The 24,530-nt window shown below is 45.7% G+C and overlaps 1 protein-coding gene across 2 annotated transcripts in view; it reads left to right on the forward strand.

Moving 5' to 3' along the window:
- The first annotated feature begins 3,188 nt into the window (after positions 1-3,188).
- The window catches only part of LOC134909888 (heat shock factor protein 2-like), a 333,359-nt gene continuing 312,017 nt past the window's right edge, over positions 3,189-24,530 (forward strand). For both annotated transcript variants that reach the window (XM_063917241.1, XM_063917242.1), the window contains exons 1-2: positions 3,189-3,439; positions 13,650-13,758. In XM_063917241.1, the coding sequence (XP_063773311.1) occupies positions 3,347-3,439; positions 13,650-13,758 (202 nt within the window). In that variant the 5' untranslated portion in view covers positions 3,189-3,346. The remainder of the gene's footprint in view (positions 3,440-13,649; positions 13,759-24,530) is intronic.

The raw sequence follows: 24,530 nt of genomic DNA on the forward strand, positions 1-24,530 counted from the left end.
CCGCTATTCCCCATGGTCCTTACGGAGTCCCAGCATCCACTAGGACGTCAGAGAAAATTAACAATTAGAACATTCTAGAAAATGGTTAGTGCTTCGTTTATCAGTCTTTCGGACATAAACTTCTTTCCAATTAGCCTTGAATACATCTGGCGTTGCCTTGTCCTTGAACACGTCATGCTTTAGAACAAGATATTCGAGGTATAAAGTCTGAATATATCTGTCCAATATTTTTAAGGAAACATGGACCCATTTTGTGATTAACAGTAAACATCTTAATCAATGCAAAAAAAGCGTGAATCAATATATTTGCTATACTGCGGAAGCTCCTACACCATCACCATCATTCAGTTGTCTTTTGTTTACATTTTTCTCTTAGTGCAATTTTAATTATTTTTAATGAATAAACATTCAACTGGTAAACAGTATGTGAATAAACAGTTGAAAAATTTCAGAAATGTGTATGGGGCATACTGTATGCATTAAGCTTCGGAGTGTGATAAAGTGGAGAGAGATAAAGGGGACTATTTACTAAGCCTTGCATGGAGATAACGTGTTTAATATATACAGTAGTATATACAGTATATATATATATATATATATATATATATAGTACTCCCAGCTCCGGCACTCCCCAGGTGAATCGAAAAAATACTTTGCCAGGTGCCCTCCAACACTTAGTTATCCAGGCTAGGTGCTTATCATATATTTCTCCAACGGCGGCACTCCGGACTTGTAAAAATACTCAGAGTCAGTTGTGTATAGCAACGTTTCAGCGCTCTGCGGCGCTGTTATCAAGCCATGGCTTGATAAAAGCGCCGCAGAGCGCTGAAACGTTGCTATACACAACTGACTCTGAGTATTTTTACAAGTCCGGAGTGCCGCCGTTGGAGAAATATATATATATATATATATATATATATATATACACGAACTGTTAACCGGCACTCTCACTTCCTCAATCAACTGCCGCGGTGCCCATTAGGCATACAAATAGATCATTCCAGATATGGCACTCTGCGGTCTCTTTCAGAAAATAAATACAGCTCACTACAAAGCATTGCTGATGCAAGCTTTGTTGTGAGCTGTATTTATTTTCTGAAAGAGACCGCAGAGTGCCATATCTGGAATGGACTATATATATATATATATATATACACAAACTTGGAGATGCGGCACTCTGGTTCACTTAAGAAGCGACAAACGGGTGTGGAGTCCCAAATATAAGTCAAGGGACTCCACACCCGTTTGTCGCTTCTTAAGTGAACCAGAGTGCCGCATCTCCAAGTTTGTATCTTCACTTCTATGAAGGCACCGGTGCAGGTGATGTTTTCCCGTTGAAGGGAGTGCCAGACTGACATGAGTTGTATATATATATATATATATATATATATGCAAAGGAGATGTCCGGCACTCCAAAAACTTTCAAGTCAACTCGTCTGGGTGCCCTTCCTAAGGTAATGCAGAGTGAAGAAGAATGGATGGCACTCCAGCAAACGAATAAATACTCAGGAAACCAGGTAATAAGCCAACGTTTCGGAGCTGTGCTCCTTTATCAAAGTCTTGATAAAGGAGCACAGCTCCGAAACGTTGGCTTATTACCTGGTTTCCTGAGTATTTATTCGTTTGCTGGAGTGCCATCCATTCTTCTTCACTCTATATATATATATATATATATATATATATATATAAAATACTCCAAAGTCGGTACAAACGGCACTCACAGGGTTTCAATTGAGCAAAACTGCTGGTCCATTTATTGTAACGTTTCGGAGCTATAGCTCCTTCTTCCAGACCACACCAAGCCAGACAACACCAGTGGCTTGGTGTTATCTGGAAGAAGGAGCTATAGCTGCAAAACGTTACAATAAATGGACCAGCAGTTTTGCTCAATTGAAACCCTGTGAGAGCCGTTTGTACCGACTTTGGAGTATTATGTTCTGAGGATTCAGGCACCGGGGGATGCTGTATAATTATATTTGAGTGCCGACTGATTTGGAGGACTATATATATATATATATATATATATATATCATACTTGCCTACCTGACCCTCTCCATGAGGGAGAAAATGCTCTGTTCCTGGACTTTCCTGGTAATGTGTGATTGCCATCACCTGTGGTGAGCTAGTTAATTGGTAAGAAAGGTGTTTCACCACAGGTGATGGCAATCATACATTACCAGGAAATTCCAGGAACAGAGCATTTTCTCCCTCATGAATAGGGTCAGGTAGGCAAGTATGACACACACACACTGCGGTCACGATCTAATATACACATAAAACCTTAGTGCCATTTTTATTATTTTTAATGAACAAACATTTAACTGATAAATAGTATAAGTGAATAAAACAGTTGAAAAATTTCAGAAATGTGTATGGGGCATATGCATTAAGCTTTGGAGTGTGATAAAGTGGAGAGAGATAAAGGGGTCTATTTACTAAGCCTTGGATGGAGATAAAGTGGTGATGAGCCGCCCAAGGGTTCATGTGGGCATTATACACAGGTGCAGCAGTATATACTGCTGGAAATTTGGTGAGTTTTGATCAGAGATGTGCAGAAAAGATAGGCGTCTGCAACAGACTTTTTACTCCAGAGTTTTGACTATAAAAACGATTAGAATACAAAAAAGATATTTCTAATATATTCTTTGTATTTTTCATATACTGTACTTTATAAAGTCAAAACTCTGCCTTATACGTTAGTATGACTGGAAAGGTTCTACCTCATCCCACCGCACATCACTGTATAATGTATGGGTCTCTTACCAGATGTTGTAAACTCATACTGCAAATCATCAGTCCTAGTCATATGGCCACAGGTACTCAAAAAAAATCCAGATTCTCTGGAGATGTAGGAATGAAACCTTTTAACTATTATATGTTTACATTGTGAATTTAGGATTGCCATCAATTCCTTTAATCTAGGACACACCTATGATTTACAGGTTCTGTGGCAGATTAAAAACCAGGTGAATATATGCTTGAATATAGCCATCAACAGATAACTTCTTTAAGTATTACGCCCTCCAGATTTCTGTCCGTTATGTCAGTTAATTTGCGAATTGCTAATATAATGTGCGCAGTCGCTTACTGTTAATAAAACTTTGTGAATAAAAAAAAAAAACAAGCGCCTCATTCGCACGCAGAATCACAGCACCGGCTGGCAGTCACGTGAGTGGAGGGCTGAACCAGTGGTGTGCGCGGATGGCAATCACGTGTAGGAGCGGGCGGTGGAGGGCATGTAAGCGGCGGGGAACAACAATAGCAGCAGCAGAGAGATTCTTCCCAGGCTGAGCTGCAGCATCATAAGAGAAGGAAGCGGGGTCACTGATACTGGCGCACAGGGAACATGAATGTCAGCTCCGGTGTCCCCAAATTCCTCACTAAAATATGGGCGCTGGTGGAGGACCCCAGGAACAGCAATTACATCTGCTGGAGCCAAGTAAGGGGCGCTGGTGTCCGCTCTCTGCCGGCAGCACTGCAGCAAGTCATCCCTAGCCGGTGCCATGGCCGTGTTACACCTCACACATTACATTAGTGACCTGTTTGGGCGAATACACCCGTTTTTGTAGACACAGTGGCATGGCTTCATCACTCATCTCTCCTGTGTAATTGCCAATGATTTAATGATGTGTGTGCCAGTAGTATATCCTGCCATCTCTGTGCAACCTTAACTTTTTATTATTGTCATTTATTTATATGGCACCACAGGGGGTCCACATAACAGCATCATTGTAAAGTAATAATTGTAACAAAATAAAAAGCAAGATTCCTCCAGTACAAAACATTGCAGATCATACAATACAGGCTATATAACAATTGCTGTGCATGCAGTTATCATGGGTGGTCTTCTGTATGCCGAATGTCGGGATCCCGGCGCACAGTATACCGGCGCCGGAATCCTAACACCCGGCATACCGACATATATTCTCCCTCGTGGGGGTCCACGACCCCCCTGGAGGGAGAATAAAATAGCGTAGCGCGCCACCGTGCCCGCAGCGTGGCGAGCGCAGTGAACCCGCAAGGAGCTCATTTGCACTCGCCACACTGTCGGTATGCCGGCGGTCGGGCTCCCGGCGCCGGTATGCTGGTCGCCGGTAACGTCCGCCGGCATACCGTACTACACCCGTTATCATACCCCCCCAAAGCAGCACCATGAAAGAGGGCCCTACTCTTGATGGCTTGCAGTCTAATACAGGTCAAGTATCCCATATCCAAAATGCTTGGGACCAGAAGTATTTTGGATATCGGATTTTTCCGTATTTTGGAATTAATTGCATAACATAATGAGTTATCATGGCGATGGGAACCAAGTCTAAGTACAGAATGCTTTTATGTTTCATATACACCTTATACACACAGCCTAAAGGTCATTTGATATAATATTTTTAATAACTGTGTATTAAACAAAGTTTGTGTACATTGAGCATCAGAAAACAAAGGTTTCACTATCTCAGTCAAAAAATGCTGTATTTCGGAATATTTGGATATGGGATACTCAACCTTCACTTTCTGTTTAATCTGGATTCATGCATTGTTGTTATTTCATTGCTAAAATGATTTTCTGCTGGTCCAAATTTAGTAAACAGGTGATATGTACACAGGCACCCACATACCAATCTGATGTTTTCATTCTTGAACTACTGTACAATTCATCTTTTGAGATTAGAAGATTGTAGAAACATCCTGAGGATGATGAACCGACATGAATAATTATGATTCCATTGTAAACTGTAGCATTTCATGAATGGGATATAGGGGGTAATTCTGAGTTGATCGCAGCAGCAAGTTTGTTAGCAATTGGGCAAAACCATGTGCACTGCCGGGGAGGCAGATATAACATGTGCAGAGAGAGTTAGATTTGGGTGTGGTGAGTGCAATCTGCAATCTAAATTGCAGTGTAAAAATAAAGCAGCCAGTATTTCGCCCTGCACAGAAACAAAATAACCCACCCAAATCTAACTCTGCAAATGTGTTATCTGCCCCCCCCCCCCCCTCCCTGCAGTGCACATAGTTTTGCCCAACTGCTAAAAAATTTCCTGCTGCGATCAACTTGGAATTACCCCCATGGTCTGCAGTAACTCCAGACTGCAGCAAACTACAAATGAAAAAGTCTAAAAGGGCCGTACACATTCGGCGATCCGCCGCCGAGCTGCCCGACGGCGGATACGTCTGACGGGGCGACCCTGCGGCGGAGGGAGGTGACGGGGGGAGTGAAGTTTCTTCACTCCCCCCCCAGTCACCTGGCTCCATAGCAGTGCATGCTAATATGGATGAGATTGTCCATATTGGCCTGCATGCATAAGCGATGGGTCCGCGCATCGTTAATTGTTGGTGCCTACACACTGCACTATTTGAACGAGTTCTCGTACATTAATGAACGAGAACGTTCATTTCTCTGACGTCCTAGTGGATGCTGGGGACTCCGTCAGGACCATGGGGATTAGCGGCTCCGCAGGAGACAGGGCACAAAAGTAAGAGCTTTAGGATCAGGTGGTGTGCACTGGCTCCTCCCCCTATGACCCTCCTCCAAGCCTCAGTTAGATTTTTGTGCCCGGCCGAGAAGGGTGCAATCTAGGTGGCTCTCCTAAAGAGCTGCTTAGAGTAAAAGTTTTGTTAGGTTTTTTATTTTCAGTGAGTCCTGCTGGCAACAGGCTCACTGCATCGAGGGACTTAGGGGAGAGAAGTGAACTCACCTGCGTGCAGGATGGATTGGCTTCTTAGGCTACTGGACACCATTAGCTCCAGAGGGAGTCGGAACACAGGTCTCACCCTGGGGTTCGTCCCGGAGCCGCGCCGCCGACCCCCTTGCAGATGCCGAAAAGTGAAGAGGTCCAGAAACCGGCGGCAGAAGACTTTTCAGTCTTCATAAGGTAGCGCACAGCACTGCAGCTGTGCGCCATTGTTGTCAGCACACTTCATAGCAGCGGTCACTGAGGGTGCAGGGCGCTGGGGGGGGCGCCCTGGGCAGCAATGATAGTACCTTATTCTGGCTAAAAATACATCACATATAGCCCCTGGGGGCTATATGGATGTATTTAACCCCTGCCAGGTCTCAGAAAAACGGGAGAAGAAGCCCGCCGAAAAGGGCGGGGCCTATTCTCCTCAGCACACAGCGCCATTTTCCCTCACAGAAATGCTGGTGGGAAGGCTCCCAGGCTCTCCCCTGCACTGCACTACAGAAACAGGGTTAAAACAGAGAGGGGGGGCACTTATTTGGCGATATGACTATATATATTAAAATGCTATAAGGGAAAAACACTTATATAAAGGTTGTCCCTGTATAATTATAGCGTTTTTGGTGTGTGCTGGCAAACTCTCCCTCTGTCTCCCCAAAGGGCTAGTGGGGTCCTGTCCTCTATCAGAGCATTCCCTGTGTGTGTGCTGTGTGTCGGTACGTGTGTGTCGACATGTATGAGGACGATGTTGGTGAGGAGGCGGAGCAATTGCCTGTAATGGTGATGTCACTCTCTAGGGAGTCGACACCGGAATGGATGGCTTATTTAAGGAATTACGTGATAATGTCAACACGCTGCAAGGTCGGTTGACGACATGAGACGGCCGGCAAACCAATTAGTACCTGTCCAGGCGTCTCAAACACCGTCAGGGGCGTTAAAACGTCCTTTTACCTCAGTCGGTCGACACAGACACGGACACTGACTCCAGTGTCGACGGTGAAGAAACAAACGTATTTTCCTTTAGGGCCACACGTTACTTGTTAAGGGCAATGAAGGAGGTGTTACATATTTCTGATACTACAAGTACCACAAAAAAGGGTATTATGTGGAGTGTGAAAAAACTACCTGTAGTTTTTCCTGAATCAGATAAATTAAATGAAGTGTGTGATGATGCGTGGGTTTCCCCCGATAGAAAATTATTGGCGGTATACCCTTTCCCGCCAGAAGTTAGGGCGCGTTGGGAAACACCCCTTAGGGTGGATAAGGCGCTCACACGCTTATCAAAACAAGTGGCGGTACCGTCTCCAGATAGGGCCGCCCTCAAGGAGCCAGCTGATAGGAGGCTGGAAAATATCCTAAAAAGTATATACACACATACTGGTGTTATACTGCGACCAGCGATCGCCTCAGCCTGGATGTGCAGCGCTGGGGTGGCTTGGTCGGATTCCCTGACTGAAAATATTGATACCCTTGACAGGGACAGTATTTTATTGACTATAGAGCATTTAAAGGATGCATTTCTATATATGCGAGATGCACAGAGGGATATTTGCACTGTGGCATCAAGAGTAAGTGCGATGTCCATATCTGCCAGAAGTTGTTTATGGACACGACAGTGGTCAGGTGATGCAGATTCCAAACGGCACATGGAAGTATTGCCGTATAAAGGAGAAAAAGACAACGTCTTTTCAGCCTCAGTCCTTTCGTCCCCATAAGGGCAAGCGGGCAAAAGGCCAGTCATATCTGCCATGGGATAGAGGAAAGGGAAGAAGACTGCAGCAGGCAGCCCATTCCCAGAAACAGAAGCCCTCCACCGCTTCTGCCAAGTCCTCAGCATGACGCTGGGGCCGTACAAGCGGACTCAGGTGCGGTGGGGGGGGGTCGTCTCAAGAGTTTCAGCACGCAGTGGGCTCACTCGCAAGTGGACCCCTGGATCCTACAAGTAGTATCCCAGGGGTACAGATTGGAAATTCGAGACGTCTCCCCCTCGCAGGTTCCTGAAGTCTGCTTTACCAACGTCTCCCTCCGACAGGGAGGCAGTAGTGGAAACAATTCACAAGCTGTATTCCCAGCAGGTGATAATCAAAGTACCCCTCCTACAACAAGGAAAGGGGTATTATTCCAGACTATATTGTGGTACTGAAGCCAGACGGCTCGGTGAGACCTATTCTAAATCTGAAATAGTTGAACACTTACATACAAAGGTTCAAATCAAGATGGAGTCACTCAGAGCAGTGATAGCGAACCAGGAAGAAGGGGACTATATGGTGTCCCGGGACATCAGGGATGCTTACCTCCATGTCCCAATTTGGCCTTCTCACCAAGGGTACCTCAGGTTCGTGGTACAGAACTGTCACTATCAGTTTCAGACGCTGCCGGTTGGATTGTCCACGGCACCCCGGGTCCTTACCACGGTAATGGCCGAAATGATGATTCTTCTTCAAAGAAAATGGACGATCTCCTGATAGGGGCAAGGTCCAGAGAACAGTTGGAGGTCGGAGTAGCACTATCTCAAGTAGTTCTACGACAGCACGGGTGGATTCTAAATATTCCAAAACCGCAGCTGTTTCCGACGACACGTCTGCTGTTCCTAGGGATGATTCTGGACACAGTCCAGAAAAAGGTGTTTCTCCCGGAGAAGAAAGCCAGGGAGTTCTCCGAGCTAGTCAGGAACCTCCTAAAACCAGGAAAAGTGTCAGTGCATCATTGCACAAGGGTCCTGGGAAAAATGGTGGCTTCTTACGAAGCGATTCCATTCGGTAGATTTCACGCAAGAACTTTTCAGTGGGATCTGCTGGAAAAATGGTCCGGATCGCATCTTCAGATGCATCAGCGGATAACCCTGTCTCCAAGGACAAGGGTGTTTCTTCTGCGGTGGCTGCAGAGTGCTCATCTACTAAAGGGCCGCAGACTCGGCATTCAGGACTGGGTCCTGGTGACCACGGATGCCAGCCTGAGAGGCTGGGGAGCAGTCACACAGGTAAAAAATTTCCAGGGAGTGTGATCAAGTCTGGAGACTTCTCTCCACATAAATATACTGGAGCTCAGGGCAATTTACAATGTTCTAAGCTTAGCAAGACCTCTGCTTCAAGGTCAGCCGGTATTGATCCAGTGGGACAACATCACGGCAGTCGCCCACGTAAACAGACAGGGCGGCGCAAGAAGCAGGAGGGCAATGGCAGAAACTGCAAGGATTCTTCGCTGGGCGAAAAATCATGTGATAGCACTGTCAGCAGTGTTCATTCCGGGAGTGGACAACTGGGAAGCAGACTTCCTCAGCAGGCACGACCTCCACCCGGGAGAGTGGGGACTTCATCGGGAAGTATTCCACATGATTGTGAACCGTTGGGAAAGACCAAAGGTGGACATGATGGCGTCCCGCCTGAACAAAAAACTGGACAGGTATTGCGCCAGGTCAAGAGACCCTCAAGCAATATCTGTGGACGTTCTGGTAACACCGTGGGTGTACCAGTCGGTGTATGTGTTCCCTCCTCTGCTTCTCATAACCAAGGTACTGAGAATTATAAGACGTAGAGGAGTAAGAACTATACTCGTGGCTCCGGATTGGCCAAGAAGGACGTGGCACCCGGAACTTCAAGAAATGCTCACAGAGGACTCATGGCCTTTGCCGCTAAGAAGGGACTTGCTTCAGCAAGTACCAGGTCTGTTCCAAGACTTACCGCGGCTGCGTTTGACGGCATGGCGGTGGAACGCCAGATCCTAAGGGAAAAAGGCATTCCGGAAGAGGTCATTCCTACCCTGGTCAAAGCCAGGAAGGAGGTGACCGCAAAACATTATCACCACATGTGGCGAAAATATGTTGCGTGGTGTGAGGCCAAGAAGGCCCACGAAGAAATTTCAACTCGGTCGATTCCTGCATTTCCTGCAAACAGGAGTGTCTATGGGCCTCAAATTGGGGTCCATTAAGGTTCAAATTTCGGCCCTGTCAATTTTCTTCCAGAAAGAATTGGCTTCAGTTCCTGAAGTCCAGAAGTTTGTCAAGGGAGTATTGCATATAAAACCCCCTTTTTGTGCCTCCAGTGGCACTGTGGGATCTCAACGTAGTTCTGGGATTCCTCAAATCACATTTTAAACCGCTCAAATCTGTGGATTTGAAATATCTCACATGAAAAGTGACCATGCTGTTGGCCCTGGCCTCGGCCAGGCGAGTGTCAGAATTGGCGGCTTTGTCTCACAAAAGCCATATCTGATTGTCCATTCGGACAGGGCAGAGCTGCGGACTCGTCCCCAGTTTCTTCCTAAGGTGGTGTCAGCGTTTCACCTGAACCAGCTTATTGTGGTACCTGCGGCTACTAGGGACTTGGAGGACTCCAAGTTGCTAGATGTTGTCAGGGCCCTGAAAATATAGGTTTCCAGGACGGCTGGAGTCAGGAAAACTGACTCGCTGTTATCCTGTATGCACCCAACAAACTGGGTGCTCTTGCTTCTAAGCAGACGATTGCTCGTTGGATTTGTAGCACATTTCAACTTGCACATTCTGTGGCAGGCCTGCCACAGCCTAAATCTGTCAAGGCCCATTCCACAAGGAAGGTGGGCTCATCCTGGGCGGCTGCCCGAGGGGTCTCGGCATTACAACTCTGCCGAGCAGCTACGTGGTCGGGGGAGAACACGTTTGTAAAATTCTACAAATTTGATACCCTGGCTAAAGAGGACCTGGAGTTCTCTCATTCGGTGCTGCAGAGTCATCCGCACTCTCCCGCCCGTTTGGGAGCTTTGGTATAATCCCCATGGTCCTTACGGAGTCCCCAGCATCCACTAGGACGTCAGAGAAAATAAGATTTTACTTACCGATAAATCTATTTCTCGTAGTCCGTAGTGGATGCTGGGCGCCCATCCCAAGTGCGGATTGTCTGCAATACTTGTACATAGTTATTGTTACAAAAATCGGGTTATTATTGTTGTGAGCCATCTTTTCAGAGGCTCCGCTGTTATCATGCTGTTAACTGGGTTCAGATCACAGGTTGTACAGTGTGATTGGTGTGGCTGGTATGAGTCTTACCCAGGATTCAAAATCCTTCCTTATTGTGTACGCTCGTCCGGGCACAGTATCCTAACTGAGGCTTGGAGGAGGGTCATAGGGGGAGGAGCCAGTGCACACCACCTGATCCTAAAGCTTTTACTTTTGTGCCCTGTCTCCTGCGGAGCCGCTAATCCCCATGGTCCTGACGGAGTCCCCAGCATCCACTACGGACTACGAGAAATAGATTTATCGGTAAGTAAAATCTTATTATCGTGCAGTGAGATCTGCCATTGTGTAGGGACCTTTAGTCTAAAAATGTTGTTTCCTTACATTTGCCACTTACTGTATGCAGTAGTTTGAGGCTTGGGTGATAATAAAAACATGCACATGAGGTTATGTAGAAATTTGTCATGTTAACAATGGGGTGAATTAAATTCCGTGTTGTTGATGCAATGTTCTGGAATGGCACATCACATTAGCTGGGATAGCATACCTTGCCTTGCCCCCGATGAGGTGGCACATCCTGAGAACTGCTATCTCCTCCCAATATCTAGAATTATAATTATCCATATAATATCTGTGTGCAGCTAAAAATATAGCCAATATTAAAAACTTTTAATAACAGTGTAAGTACTTATAAATCCAAATCTGTGCTGCTAACCTAATTATCCACAAGTGGAAAAAATCTAAATAATAAATTGTATGTTATCAGTCTGTCTATAGCTCCTCGATCAAAATGAGGCTGTATCCACAAATGTGTATATCCATGTATACCAAGCCAGTAGTGAACCTCTTCTTGGTGTGTGTATATTAGATGTAATTATAAATAGTGTGTGTAATCTTTGATTCCCTGTGGCTGGGTTTCACTATAGCAGGGGAACCACTGCTTGTGGTTTTTCTGTTGTAGTGGAAATGTGCTGAGACTGGTTATGAATTGGACTCTACAATAGGAATTGATTTTGCACCAGCTTAGTGTGCAAACTACTCAAAATGTGCGTCCTCCGCTGTTACCTAATTACAACTGTCTTGCTGATACCACTTTCAGTCAGAAAAATCTCAAATTCCCGTTTTTTTCCGGTTTCGTGAAGTCGGGAAAATCCCGGGTTGCAGTTCCTAACCCCCTTTCACACAGCACATTTAACCCGGATTATTCCTGGGTCGACCCCTTTCAGACAGAACCCTTGTCAGCCCTGCAATAGACTTGTGTGTCATAAGAAATGGACTGTTTTTATGGCACACAGAGATGAGGTCATGAAAAGTGGGTGGTGACTGCTCACAGCATTGCATTAACCATGGCCGACGAGTTACTGCTGAGTAGCCCGGAGTTCCTGAGTTCTTGCTGTTTCACACAGCAAATGAGAGCCTGATGCTGCAGTTTGCACTGTGCTATCTGGCACAGTGCCAAGAGGAGAAGGGAGCAATTTCTGTCGGAGAGGGCTATTACTGTCCCAGTGATCTGCTTCCGGATCTCCTCCTCCCCTCTAATAGCAAGCAGCTCCCTTATCTCTTCCTCCTTCCAGTGCGTCATGCTGTCTCACTCCGTCTCCCCTGCAGCACAATTGTGACCTCAGACGCCAGTGCCACACCAGCTCAGCCAATCAGAGAGACCCTTCTGCTCAGCCAATCGCCTGTGCCCCGCCAGCTCAGCCAATAAGCGCTGTTAACCACGACCCGTTTCTAAAATACTCGGTCAGACCCTTTCAGACAGCCGGAAACCCATGTACGATCTGGGAAAAACCCGGGTAGAAACCTGGATTGAAGTCCTGGGAATTCAGTCCCGTGTTGACCCTTTCAGACAGAAAAAAATATCGGGTCGACCCTTCCCGAGCCGGGAAATTAACGGGTTCTTTTCTCTGTCTGAAAGGGATATTAGAAAGAAAACCATAATCTGCGGAATGAGACACATTGGTGTACTTCTGTACTTATGTGGGATTACCTTCAGTTACGGCAACTTTCCTCTCTGATTCTGGAAATAAGGGTTTTTGTTTCATAACCCTATGTGGTTGATTCAGTTATGCATGATAAAGTGTGTCATTACACTAGCTCCTAAATCTCACTTTTTGGTAAAATGCATGCTTTAGTTGCTATGATGGTGTTTGAACAGCACTTTGCTCCTAATTGAGTTGTCCCTATGTATCAAAATTGACTATATATAGTAGCATTTGCATTGTGGAGCTGTAATTTTACAATTAATTTATGGCTTTCACAGAATTTTTTTATATGCATAGACCACAGGAATGTAAAGATGACTCATTCGTTCATTGTTCAGAAATCCCTACCACCCAAGGGGTGTCACAGAGAGCCTTGGTGCTTTTCAAATAGCACCCAGATACTACTAACGCTGTAGTGAAATGAGCTGGAGCTTCCCTGACTTCATATGACTCCTCATACCCTCATTCTTCACTTTGTTACATTGATTGTTTTTTGAGTTCATAATTGACAAATAAGAGTTTGTAAAACTCACACCCAATTAAAGTTTTTATTTTAAATGTTTATGTCGCAAGAGTAATGAAAAGTAGTGAGTAATTTCAAGCGTGACTGTTCATTAAACTGGGATTGCTCGGGGAACACCGCTTCTCCAGGGTCTACTCTACATTCTTGCATCCCTGATCCCCTACACTCCATATCTGTTTGGTAGAGCAATCTGGGGAAAATCATTTTTTTTTTCTTTTTATAAATAGTGCAAGGATCATGTGCATTAGATCTACGCTTGCTGCTATTTTGCAGGCTGAACATGGAAATTCCTTATTAACTAAATATAATGTATGTCATTTTCTTAAATTTTTTGGGCTTGCTCGAGAAGTATTTATTGAGCATGTTAACCTTACCATCAGTTTCTATTATTGTATTTCTGTAATGTATTGGTGTCCTTTTTAATAATTGACACTTTATGGAAGTAAATGCCTATGTTTACTTTAACTTGTTTATGTCATATCTGCTTGTATGATGGTGAAAAATACTGTAATCTATATAACACTTGTGTTTCTATATAGGATGGAAACAGCTTCATCGTGTTGGATGAAGGAAGATTTGCAAAAGAAATCTTGCCTAAACATTTCAAACATAACAATATGGCCAGTTTCGTGAGGCAGCTCAACTGGTGTAAGTATAAGCCTTTGGTTTGTATTATGGTAGCCCTCACACCTCTAAAAACCTTCTACATCTATAAAAAGAAAATTTGTAAGCCCCTGTATTGAATGAAAATCAGCCTCGAAGATTAGTTGGCCCAAGTCTAGTCAACCTGGAAACCTGGGGCTGAATCTGGCTCATAAAAACATGCCTCAATCCACCAGCACTGGGGCTAAGCTTTAACAGTGAAAAAAACAACAAGTTTCACCTCTAGGTGCAGTGATGTTGAATCTAGTTAGAACAGACACACACTCGGATGGTCATTCCGAGTTGTTCGCTCGCTAGCAGTTTTTTGCAGCCGTGCAAACGCTATGCCGCCTCCCACTGGGAGTGTATTTTAGCTTAGCAGAAGTGCGGACGAAAGGATCGCAGAGCGGCGTCAAAAATTTTTTCTGCAGTTTTAGAGTCGCTCAATACCTACTCAGCGCTTGCGATCACTTCAGACTGTTCAGTTCCTGTTTTGACGTCACGAACACGCCCTGCGTTCGGCCAGCCACGCATGTGTTTTTCCGAATACTCCTTGAAAACGGTCAGTTGACACCCAGAAACGCCCTCTTCCTGTCAATCACTCTGCGGCCAGCAGTGCGACTCAAAAGCTTTGCTAGACCTTGTGTGAAACTACATCGTTCATTGCAATAGTACGATGCGCGTGCGCATTGCGCCACATACGCAGAAGTTACGTTTTTTTGCCTGATCGCTGCACAGTGAACTAATGCAGCTAGCGATCAAATCGGAATGACACCCCTTGGTTCAATAAGATGGAAGTATATCTGTAGTATCCCGCAAAGTCCATTGTAATACAAAGTAATAAGTTAAAAACGCATAAAAAAAAAAAATACAAAATAAAAAAAAGAAAGAAATGTAAAGATTATCTGAGCGAACATTTAGGCACGTATTTCTAAATGCAGACTAATTGCTTTGACAAAATATGGTATAGAAATGTGTATTAGGGTCATTAATATATGGTTATATGGTAATTTATTATATGGTAACTAACGTAAAATTTTGAAATATATTTAATGTGAAATATATTTTTTGGAGCATGTGTTTTGAATATTTTGTGCAAAGTAAATTTAGTTAGTGTGGTACATGATATGCTTTTATTTTGATGCAAAACTTGTCATGAAAACTGGTAACAAACTTTACATAAAAAGACCATTTTCATGGAGTGACCCATCTTACTATTATCTATTTTAGCTTTTGTAATGCTATAAAAAATATACTATTTGAAAACTGGTTAAAGTAAGATCGAACGGAATGGAGAAAAAAAATTATGTGATTGTCTAACAAATATTTGTTGTTTAACCAACACATAGAAAAAAATGTTTGCTTGTGTTAATAATCTTTAATGACAGACATTCGTAACGTGAAAAAGAATGAGCTTCACTTCACTGAAGGGAGAGATAATAGGAAAGTCCCTTTACTAACTACTGGAGTGTCCATGTAGTAAAGCCACACTAGGAATTGTGGCAGTGATTGCTCTAAACAGTCAGTCTGCTGCTATAGATGGTGCCATACATGACAGAACATTTGTCTATGGCAATGTAGAGGAGGTATTGTGGTCACATATGTACAAAATCCACATGGACTTTGGGCCTACTTCAGATCTGATCACAGCAATTTGATAGCTAATGGGCAAAACCATGTACGCTGCAAGGGAGGGGGGGGGGGGGATATAACATGTGCAGAAAGAGTTAAGATAGGTACACACTATACAATTATCCGGCAGAAAATCTGCCAGATCTGGCTGGTTGGAATTAAAATCTGGTAATGGATGAGAGTAAATTACAATCTATCATTTGTTCCCAAACACTGGAAAATGAACAAAACCTGTTGTTCATACAAATTGGGGTTAAACACAAATTTCTCTAACGTCCTAGTGGATGCTGGGGACTCCGTAAGGTCCATGGGGAATAGACGGGCTCCGCAGGAGACAGGGCACTTTAAGAAAGAATTTGGATACTGGTGTGCTCTGGCTCCTCCCTCTATGTCCCTCCTCCAGACCTTAGTTTGAATCTGTGCCCAGACGAGCTGGGTGCTACTTAGTGAGCTCTCCTGAGCTTGCTAAAAAGAAAGTATTTTGTTAGGTTTTTTATTTTCAGAGAGATCTGCTGGCAACAGGCTCTCTGCTACGTGGGACTGAAAGGAGAGAAGCAGCCCTACTCACTGAAGATAGGTCCTGCTTCTTAGGCTACTGGACACCATTAGCTCCAGAGGGATCGTACACAGGATCGCACCCTTGGTCGTCCGATCCCGGAGCCGCACCGCCGTCCCCCTCGCAGAGCCAGAAGACAGAAGCCGGTGACAGAAGCAAGAAGACTTCGAAATCGGCTGCAGAAGACTCCAGTCTTCATATGAGGTAGCGCACAGCACTGCAGCTGTGCGCCATTGCTCCCACACTAAACCCACATACGCCGGTCACTGTAGGGCGCAGGGGGGGGCGCCCTGGGCAACAATTAGAGACCTCTTTGGCAAAAGTTTGCATAATATACAGTTGGGCACTGTATATATGTATGAGCCCCCGCCAAAATTGTACATGAAAGCGGGACAGAAGCCCGCCGTCGAGGGGGTGGGGCTTCTTCCTCAGCACTCACCAGCGCCATGTTTTTTCTCCACAGCACCGTTGAGAGGAAGCTCCCCAGTCTCTCCCCTGCAGTTACACGGTAGAAGAGGGTAAAAAGAGAGGGGGGCCACATAATTAGGCGCAAAAATCAATATAAACAGCAGCTACTGGGTTAACATTAAGTTACTGTGTTATTCCTGGGTTAATAGCGCTTGGGTGTGTGCTGGCATACTCTCTCTCTGTCTCTCCAAAGGGCCTTATGGGGGAATTGTCTTCAGATGAGCATTCCCTGAGTGTGTGGTGTGTCGGTACATGTGTGTCGACATGTCTGAGGTAAAAGGCTCCCCTAAGGAGGAGATGGAGCAAATATGTGTGTGTGAGGGTGTCTCCGTCGACAACGCCGACACCTGTTTGGATATGTGTAATTAAGTGCTAAGGTGAATTTATTGCACAAAAGATTAGAGAACAGACAGGAAATCTACCCATGTCTGTCCCTATGTCGCAGAGACCTTTAGAGTCTCTCAATGCTCACTATCCAAAATAATAGACACTGATATCGACACGGAGTTTGACTCCAGTGTCGACTACGATAATGCAAAGTTACAGCCAAAATGGCAGAAAAGTATTCAATATATGATTATTGTAATAAAAGATGATTTGCATATCACTGATGACTCATCTGTCCCTGACACAAGGGTACACATGTTTAAGGGGAAGAAAGCTGAGGTAAATTTCCCTCCTCTCATGAAGAAAAAGAGCGTGAATCTCCAGACAATAGACTGCAGTTTCCCACAAAGAATTCTCAGGCAGTATCCTTTCCCCACTAGGGCCAGGATATGATGGGAATCTTCCCCTAGGGTATCACGTTTGCCCAAAAGGTAGACCTGACGTAACAGCTATTCTCAGGGATCCTGCAGATAGCGTGCACATTCTGGTACACTACTCAGACCGGCGATTGTGTCAGCATGGGTTTATAGCGCTGTGGCAGCGTGGACAGGTACCTTATCAGCAGAGATTGAGATCCTAGCATGTATATAGATATACATATGTATATATATATATATATATATATATATATATATTAAAGATGCTGTCTTAAGAGATATGTATATATAAAACATGCCCAAAGAGACATGAGTATACTGGGTCCTAGAGTCAAAGCTATGTCGATTTCTGCTTAACGTGTCCTGTAGAATATGCAATGGACAGATGATGCCGACTTAAGAGGCATATGGAAGGCTGAGGATTGTGTGGAGAAGGGTTCTCGGCCCTGGTCTCCACAGCTATAGCTGGTAATTCTGATATTTTGCCTTATAAAAATTCCTGCACAGCCTAGGAAAGCATGACATTATCAAATGCAGCCTTTCGAATAAAGAAACAAGAAAGTCCGAGGTGCGTCCTTTCTTGCCAGAGGCGGGGGCAGAGGAAAGAAGCTGCACAACACAGCTAGTTCCCAGGAACAGAAGTCCTCCCCGGCCTCTACAAAAATCCACTGCATGTCGCTGAGGCTCCACAGGCGGAGCTAGGCCCGGTGGGGGCACTCCTTCGTAAGTTCAGCCACAAGTGGGTTCACTCCCTGTTAGATCCCTGGGCAATAGATATTGTGTCTCAGGGATACAAGCTGGACTTTGAGAAGATGCCCTCTCACCGACGGCCCTGCCGGCTTCCCCCCACGAGAGGGAAACAGTGTTAACTGCAATTCACAAATTGTATCTTCAACAGGTGGTGGTCAAGGTTCCCCTCCTTCAACAAGGAGGGGGTTATTATTCGACCATGTTGTAGTCCCGAAACCAGACGGTTCGGTCAGACCCATATTGAATTTAAAATCCCTGAACATATACCTGAAAAGGTTCAAGTTCAAGATGGAATCGCTAAGAGTGGTCATTGCAAGCCTGAAAGGGGGAGATTTTATGGTGACTCGGGACATAAAGGATGCATACCTCCATGTCCCCATTTATCCACCTCATCAGGCGTACCTCAGAATTGCGGTACGGGATTGTCATTACCAATTTCAGACGTTGCTGTTTGGTCTCTCCACGGCCTTGAGAATATTCACCAAAGTAATGGGGGAAATTATGGTGCTCCTGCGGAAGCAAGGTGTCACTATTATCACGTACTTGGACGATCTTCTCATAAAAGCGAGATCAAGAGAGCAGTTGCTGAACAGCGTATCACTTTCTCTGGAAGTGTAACGGCAACACGGCTGGATTCTATATATTCCAAAGTCGCAGTTGGTTCCTACAGCTCATCTGCCTCCTAGGCATGATCCTAAACACAGACCAGAAAAAGGTTTATCTCCCGATAGAGAGAGCTCAGGAGCTCGTGACACTGGTCAGGAATCTATTAAAACCAAAACAGGTGTCAGTGCATCACTGCACTCGGGTCCTGGGAAGGAGGGTGGCATCATACGAGGCCATTCCCTTCGGCAGGTTCCATGCGAGGACCTTCCAATGGGACTTACTGGACAAGTGGTCCGGATCACATCTTCAGATTAATCACCCTATCCCCCAGGGCCAGGGTGTCTCTCCTGTGGTGGCTGCAGAGTGCTCACCTTCTCGAAGGTCGCAGATTCGGCATTCAGGACTGGGTCCTGGTGACCACGGATGCAAGCCTCTGAGGGTGGGGGGCAGTCACACAGGGAAGAAATTTCCAAGGGCTGTGGTCAAGGCAGGAGACTTGCCTTTACATCAATATCCTGGAACTAAGGGCCATATACAACGCCCTAAGTCAAGCGGAGACCCTGCTTCGCGACCAACCGGTTCTGATTCAGTCAGACAATATCACCGCAGTGGCTCATGTAAACCGCCAAGGCGGCACAAGGAGCAGGGTGGCGATGGTAAAAGCCACCAGAATTCTTCGCTAGTCGGAGAATCACGTAAGCGCACTGTCAGCAGTGTTCATTCCGGGAGTGGACAACTGGGAAGCAGACTTCCTCAGTAGGCACAACCTCCACCCGGGAGAGTGGGGACTTCATCAAGAAGTCTTCACGCAGATTGCAAGGCGGTGGAAACTGCCACAGGTGGACATGATGGCATCCCGCCTCAACAAAAAGCTGCAGAGATATTGCGCTAGGTCAAGAGACCCTCAGGCGATAGCTGTGGACGCACTGGTGACACCGTGGGTGTTCCCGTCGGTCTATGTATTTCCTCCTCTTCCTCTCATACCCAAGGTGCTGAGAATCATAAGGAAAAGAGGAGTGAGAACAATACTCTTTGTTCCGGATTGGCCAAGAAGGACTTGGTATCCAGATCTGCAAGAAATGCTCACAGAGGACCCGTGGCCTCTGCCTCTAAGACAGGACTTGTGCAACAGGGGCCCTGTCTGTTCCTAGACTTACCGCGGCTGCGTTTGACGGCATGGCGGTTGAACGCCAGATCCTAGCAGAAAAAGGCATTCCGGATGAGGTCATTCCTACGCTGATAGAGGCTAGGAAGGATGTGACGGCTCAACATTATCACCGTATATGGCGAAAATATGTTGCTTGGTGTGAGGCCAGGAATGCCCCTACGGAGGAATTCCAGCTGGGCCGTTTTCCTTCACTTCCTACAGTCGGGAGTGACTTTGGGCCTGAAATTGGGTTCCATTAAGGTCCAGATTTCGTCCCTATCCATTTTCTTTCAAAAAGAACTGGCTTCTCTTCCTGAAGTTCAGAAGTTGTAAAGGGAGTGCTGCATATTCAGCCCCCTTTTGTGCCTCCAGTGGCACCTTGGGATCTTAACATGGTGTTGAGTTTTCTGAAGTCACACTGGTTTGAGCCACTCAAAACCGTGGAGTTAAAATTTCTCACGTGGAAGGTGGTCATGCTATTAGCCTTGGCTTCAGCTAGGTGTGTGTCAGAATTAGCGGCTTTGTCACATAAAAGCCCCTATCTGGTTTTCCATATGGACAGGGCATAATTGCGTACCCGTCCACAATTTCTGCCAAAAGTGGTGTCATCTTTTCATATGAACCAACCTATTGTGATGCCTGTGGCTACTCGTGACTTGGAGGATTCCGAGTTGCTGGATGTGGTCAGGGCTTTGAAGGTTTATGTAGCCGGAACGGCTAGAGTCAGGAAAACTGGGTCGCTGTTTATCCTGTATGCATCCAACAAGCTGGGTGCTCCTGCTTCAAAGCAAACTATTGCTCGCTGGATCTGTAACACGATTCAGCAGGCTCATTCTGCGGCTGGTTTGCCGCTTCCAAAATCAGTAAAAGCCCACTCCACAAGGAAGGTGGACTCTTCTTGGGCGGCTGCCCGAGGGGTCTCGGCATTACAGCTTTGCCGAGCAGCTACTTGGTCAGGTTCAAACACACTTGCAAAGTTTTACAAGTTTGATACCCTGGCTGAGGAGGACCTTGTGTTTGCTCATTCGGTGCTGCAGAGTCATCCGCACTCTCCCGCCCGTTTGGGAGCTTTGGTATAATCCCCATGGTCCTTGCGGAGTCCCCAGCATCCACTAGGACGTTAGAGAAAATAAGATTTTACTTACCGGTAAATCTATTTATCGTAGTCCGTAGTGGATGCTGGGCGCCCGTCCCAAGTGCGGACTTCTTCTACAATTTCTTGTATATAGTTATTGCTTAAATAAGGGTTATGTTGTGGTTGCATCAGGGTTGATCTGATGCTCCGTTGTTGTTCATACTGTTAACTGGGTAAGTTTATCACAAGTTATACGGTGTGATTGGTGTGACTGGTATGAGTCTTGCCCTGGATTCCAAAATCCTTTCCTTGTACTGTCAGCTCTTCCGGGCACAGTTTCTCTAACTGAGGTCTGGAGGAGGGACATAGAGGGAGGAGCCAGAGCACACCAGTATCCAAATTCTTTCTTAAAGTGCCCTGTCTCCTGCGGAGCTCGTCTATTCCCCATGGTCCTTACGGAGTCCCCAGCATCCAGTACGGACTGCGAGAAATAGATTTACCGGTTAGTAAAATCTTATTTTAACTTGGATGAACAACTGTTTCTGACAATTTTGCAGTGTTTGGGAACAAATGATAGATTGTAATTTGCTCTCATCCATTACCAGATTTTCATTCCAACCAGCTACAACTGGCAGATTATCTGCCAGATAATTGTATAGTGTGTACCTAGTTTAAGATTTTGGGTGGGTTATATTGTTTCTTAGCAGGGTAAATACTGGCTGGTTTATTTTTACACTGCAATTTAGATTTCACTTTGAACACACCCCACCCAAATCTAACTCTCTCTGCGGGATCAGTACTAAATCCCGCTGGACGGGATCCCGGCGGTTGAAATACTGACGCCGGAATCCCGACCACACAATCCCGTCAGGGGTGGCGAGCGGAACGCAGCCCCTTGCGGGCTTGCTTCGCTCGCCACGCTGCGGGCACGGTGCCTCGCTACGCTCGGCACACTAATTTATTATCCCTCTATGGCTGTCGTAGACACCCACGGAGGGAGAATATGTCGGGATTGTGCCGGTCGGGACTCTGGCGTCGGTATTTCGACCGCCGGGATTCCGTCCGGCGGGATCTTGACCGCATCCCCTCTCTGCACATGTTATATCTACCCCCCTGCAGTGCACATGGTTTTGCCCATTAGCTAACAAATGAAAATTCTAAGTAGATTGCAAATAGGAGGCCAAAATCCAGGTACTAGTTGTAGTCTACTTCAATTTAAGATTTTTGATGAGCACAGACGACCATTGACTAAACATGAGATCCCGCTGCTTGTATGTTATCACACTTGTTGTACAATAGACTGAATTAGATTTATTTTTTATTAAGGACAAGATATGATTCTGTACGTATGGGATAGTACTAGCTGAATGGGGACTGTTTGTGTAGCAAGGATTATCATATGACTAGTGAATGGTCTTTAGCTGGGTTAAAAGCTAGTCAATAGGTTGACACCATATTGTTGACAATCAATAGGTCGACGGGGTTAAATAACCAACATGGTATTAGGTAGACCGGGTCAAAAAGGTCAACATGCAAGCGGTTGACACATGATTTTTTTTTTGTATATTTTCACCCTAATCCTAACCATCCCCCTAGTGCCTAACCATAACCATCATCCCTGGCAGCCTAACCCTTACTTTAACCCTAAAAAATTTTGAAAACCATATGTCGATCTTTTGTGTGTCAGCAATTTGAATGTCGTCCTTTTCACCCTGTAGACCTAAGTCCATGACAACCTTTTAACGGTTGACCTTTTTCCTCTGCCGAACTATGGACTGTTGACCTAGTCTAGTCTGGTATCAACCTGTTGACTGTTTGTTATTAACTCTCTGTATTCCATCCGGATGTGGCTTTGGGGTAAATTTCCTAAACTGCACATTTCTTAAGCTACCTCTTCTTGGTATGTTTAAGCCCTCAATGCAAAATGGTGTGTTTTGCTTTTAATATTGTTGCGGTTTTATATATTTGGTTCAAATATGCCAAAGACACAACTTGGTAAATGTACCCTCTAGTGTGAGAAAGTTTGTGCACCTACAGGTTTACCAAGGTATGCCATTCCCTGACAATAGATCTGTTTCTCTAGCATCCATAAGGGATAGTGGGGAATCTAGTACGATGGGGTATAGACGGGGTCCAAAGGAGCCAGTGCACTCTAAATTTCTTCAACTGGGTGTGCTGGCTCCTCCCCTCTATGCTCCCTCCCACAGGCAGTTTAGAAAAAAAGTGCCCTCTGCTCCAGAGAGTTTTCTTCAATTTCTTTTTTTATGTTTGTTATTTTCGGTATGCTGTTTGGGCAACAGCATGCCTGCACCGTGGTAGTTAGGATGGGGACGGTCACCGGCCTTACGAGGTACAGAGCCGCTTTCCCGCTACAGGACCACCATCCTGAGGGGTTGTTGTTCAGTGGGGCACTGCGCCTTGGCTGTCACGCCGCACACCCCTAACGCTGCCTGAAGGTGACATCGGTGGTGAGTATACACCGGGGTACCCTGGTTCACTGTGTGGCTGACCATGGGTGCGGCGTATGGGACCCTCCCGGGGAGGGGGTCCCGCTAAGATGCCCCATGTAGACTGGCACAAAAATGCTTTGACTAGCACTTGTTGTGATGTTTTAAGCTACATGGAGACTTTGCCTGTATAATATATCAATGTAACTCCGGCGCCATTGGAGGGGGCGGAGCTACATCAGTGCGGGACCTGAGGCGTTTTGGCGCTTTCCTCTGCTTACTGCAGCCATTCTCAGCACACACAGCGCTTCCTGATTCCTCAGCCACGCTGGATATCTGGTACAGGGTGTAGCAAAGGGGGAGAGCTGCTTGTGTACACTATCTGGGTCCTCTTTAGGACAGGAGTTGTTATATAGTGAGCTGACAGCCTCACTGGGGCTGTACAGCTAGGGGTGTGCTGGTGTCCTTCTCTCTCTGTGTCTCCTCTCACATACAGTAGGGCAGGCTTGCAATATAACTGTGTGTGTGTATGTTATTGTGCTTACTGTGACACATGGATAAACACAAGCTGTGCAGTGTATGCCACATCAGATTCTATCCATTATCTACTGATTATGTTTTCCTGTGATGAATGTAGCCAATCTTCACAAATCAGTGAAGGGGCTAGGGGAGAGGGTCCAGAGCCCCACTGGCTAGCGTCTCTAAAAACTATGATGTCAGATATGTCATCCCAGCTCACTGCTAATGTGCAGAAGACTCAGCTACTACAAAAAGCTGTTGCAGATTTAGTTGCTAGAGCAGATGCAGCACAGCTCCCCCTCCCTCTCATGCAGGTCCACAGAAGCGTGGGTTACCTGCTCTACTCTCTGATACAGATGAGGATATACAGGAGGATGGGGATGACTTGGATCCCGTTAGTGGGGATCCCAATTCTGCTCAGGGTATTGAACCCCTAATTCTAGCTATACAGGGCGTGTTAAAGCTCCCTCTAGAGGATGCAGTGTCACAGCAGTCTTTTTTCTTTATACAAAACAAGCCTAATGTCACTTTCCCTGACTCTACAGAGTTAGATGACCTATTCAAGCTGGCCTGGAAAAATCTAGACAAAAAGTCCCAAGTGTCCAAAATATTTTTGCGCACTTTCCCATTTGCTCCTCAAGGTAGGAAATTTTGGGAGGAACCCCCTGGGGTTGATGTATCAGTCTCTCGCCTGTCCAAAAAGGCGGTGCTGCCTGCCCCGGGCTCCTTTACCATGAAGGATCCTGGCGATAGGAAGACAGAGACTGCACTCAAATCTATTTACATGGCAGCAGGGGGTGTAGTATGGTATGCC

The sequence above is a fragment of the Pseudophryne corroboree genome, chromosome 4 (genome assembly GCF_028390025.1).
Source record: "Pseudophryne corroboree isolate aPseCor3 chromosome 4, aPseCor3.hap2, whole genome shotgun sequence".
NCBI lineage: Eukaryota > Metazoa > Chordata > Amphibia > Anura > Myobatrachidae > Pseudophryne > Pseudophryne corroboree.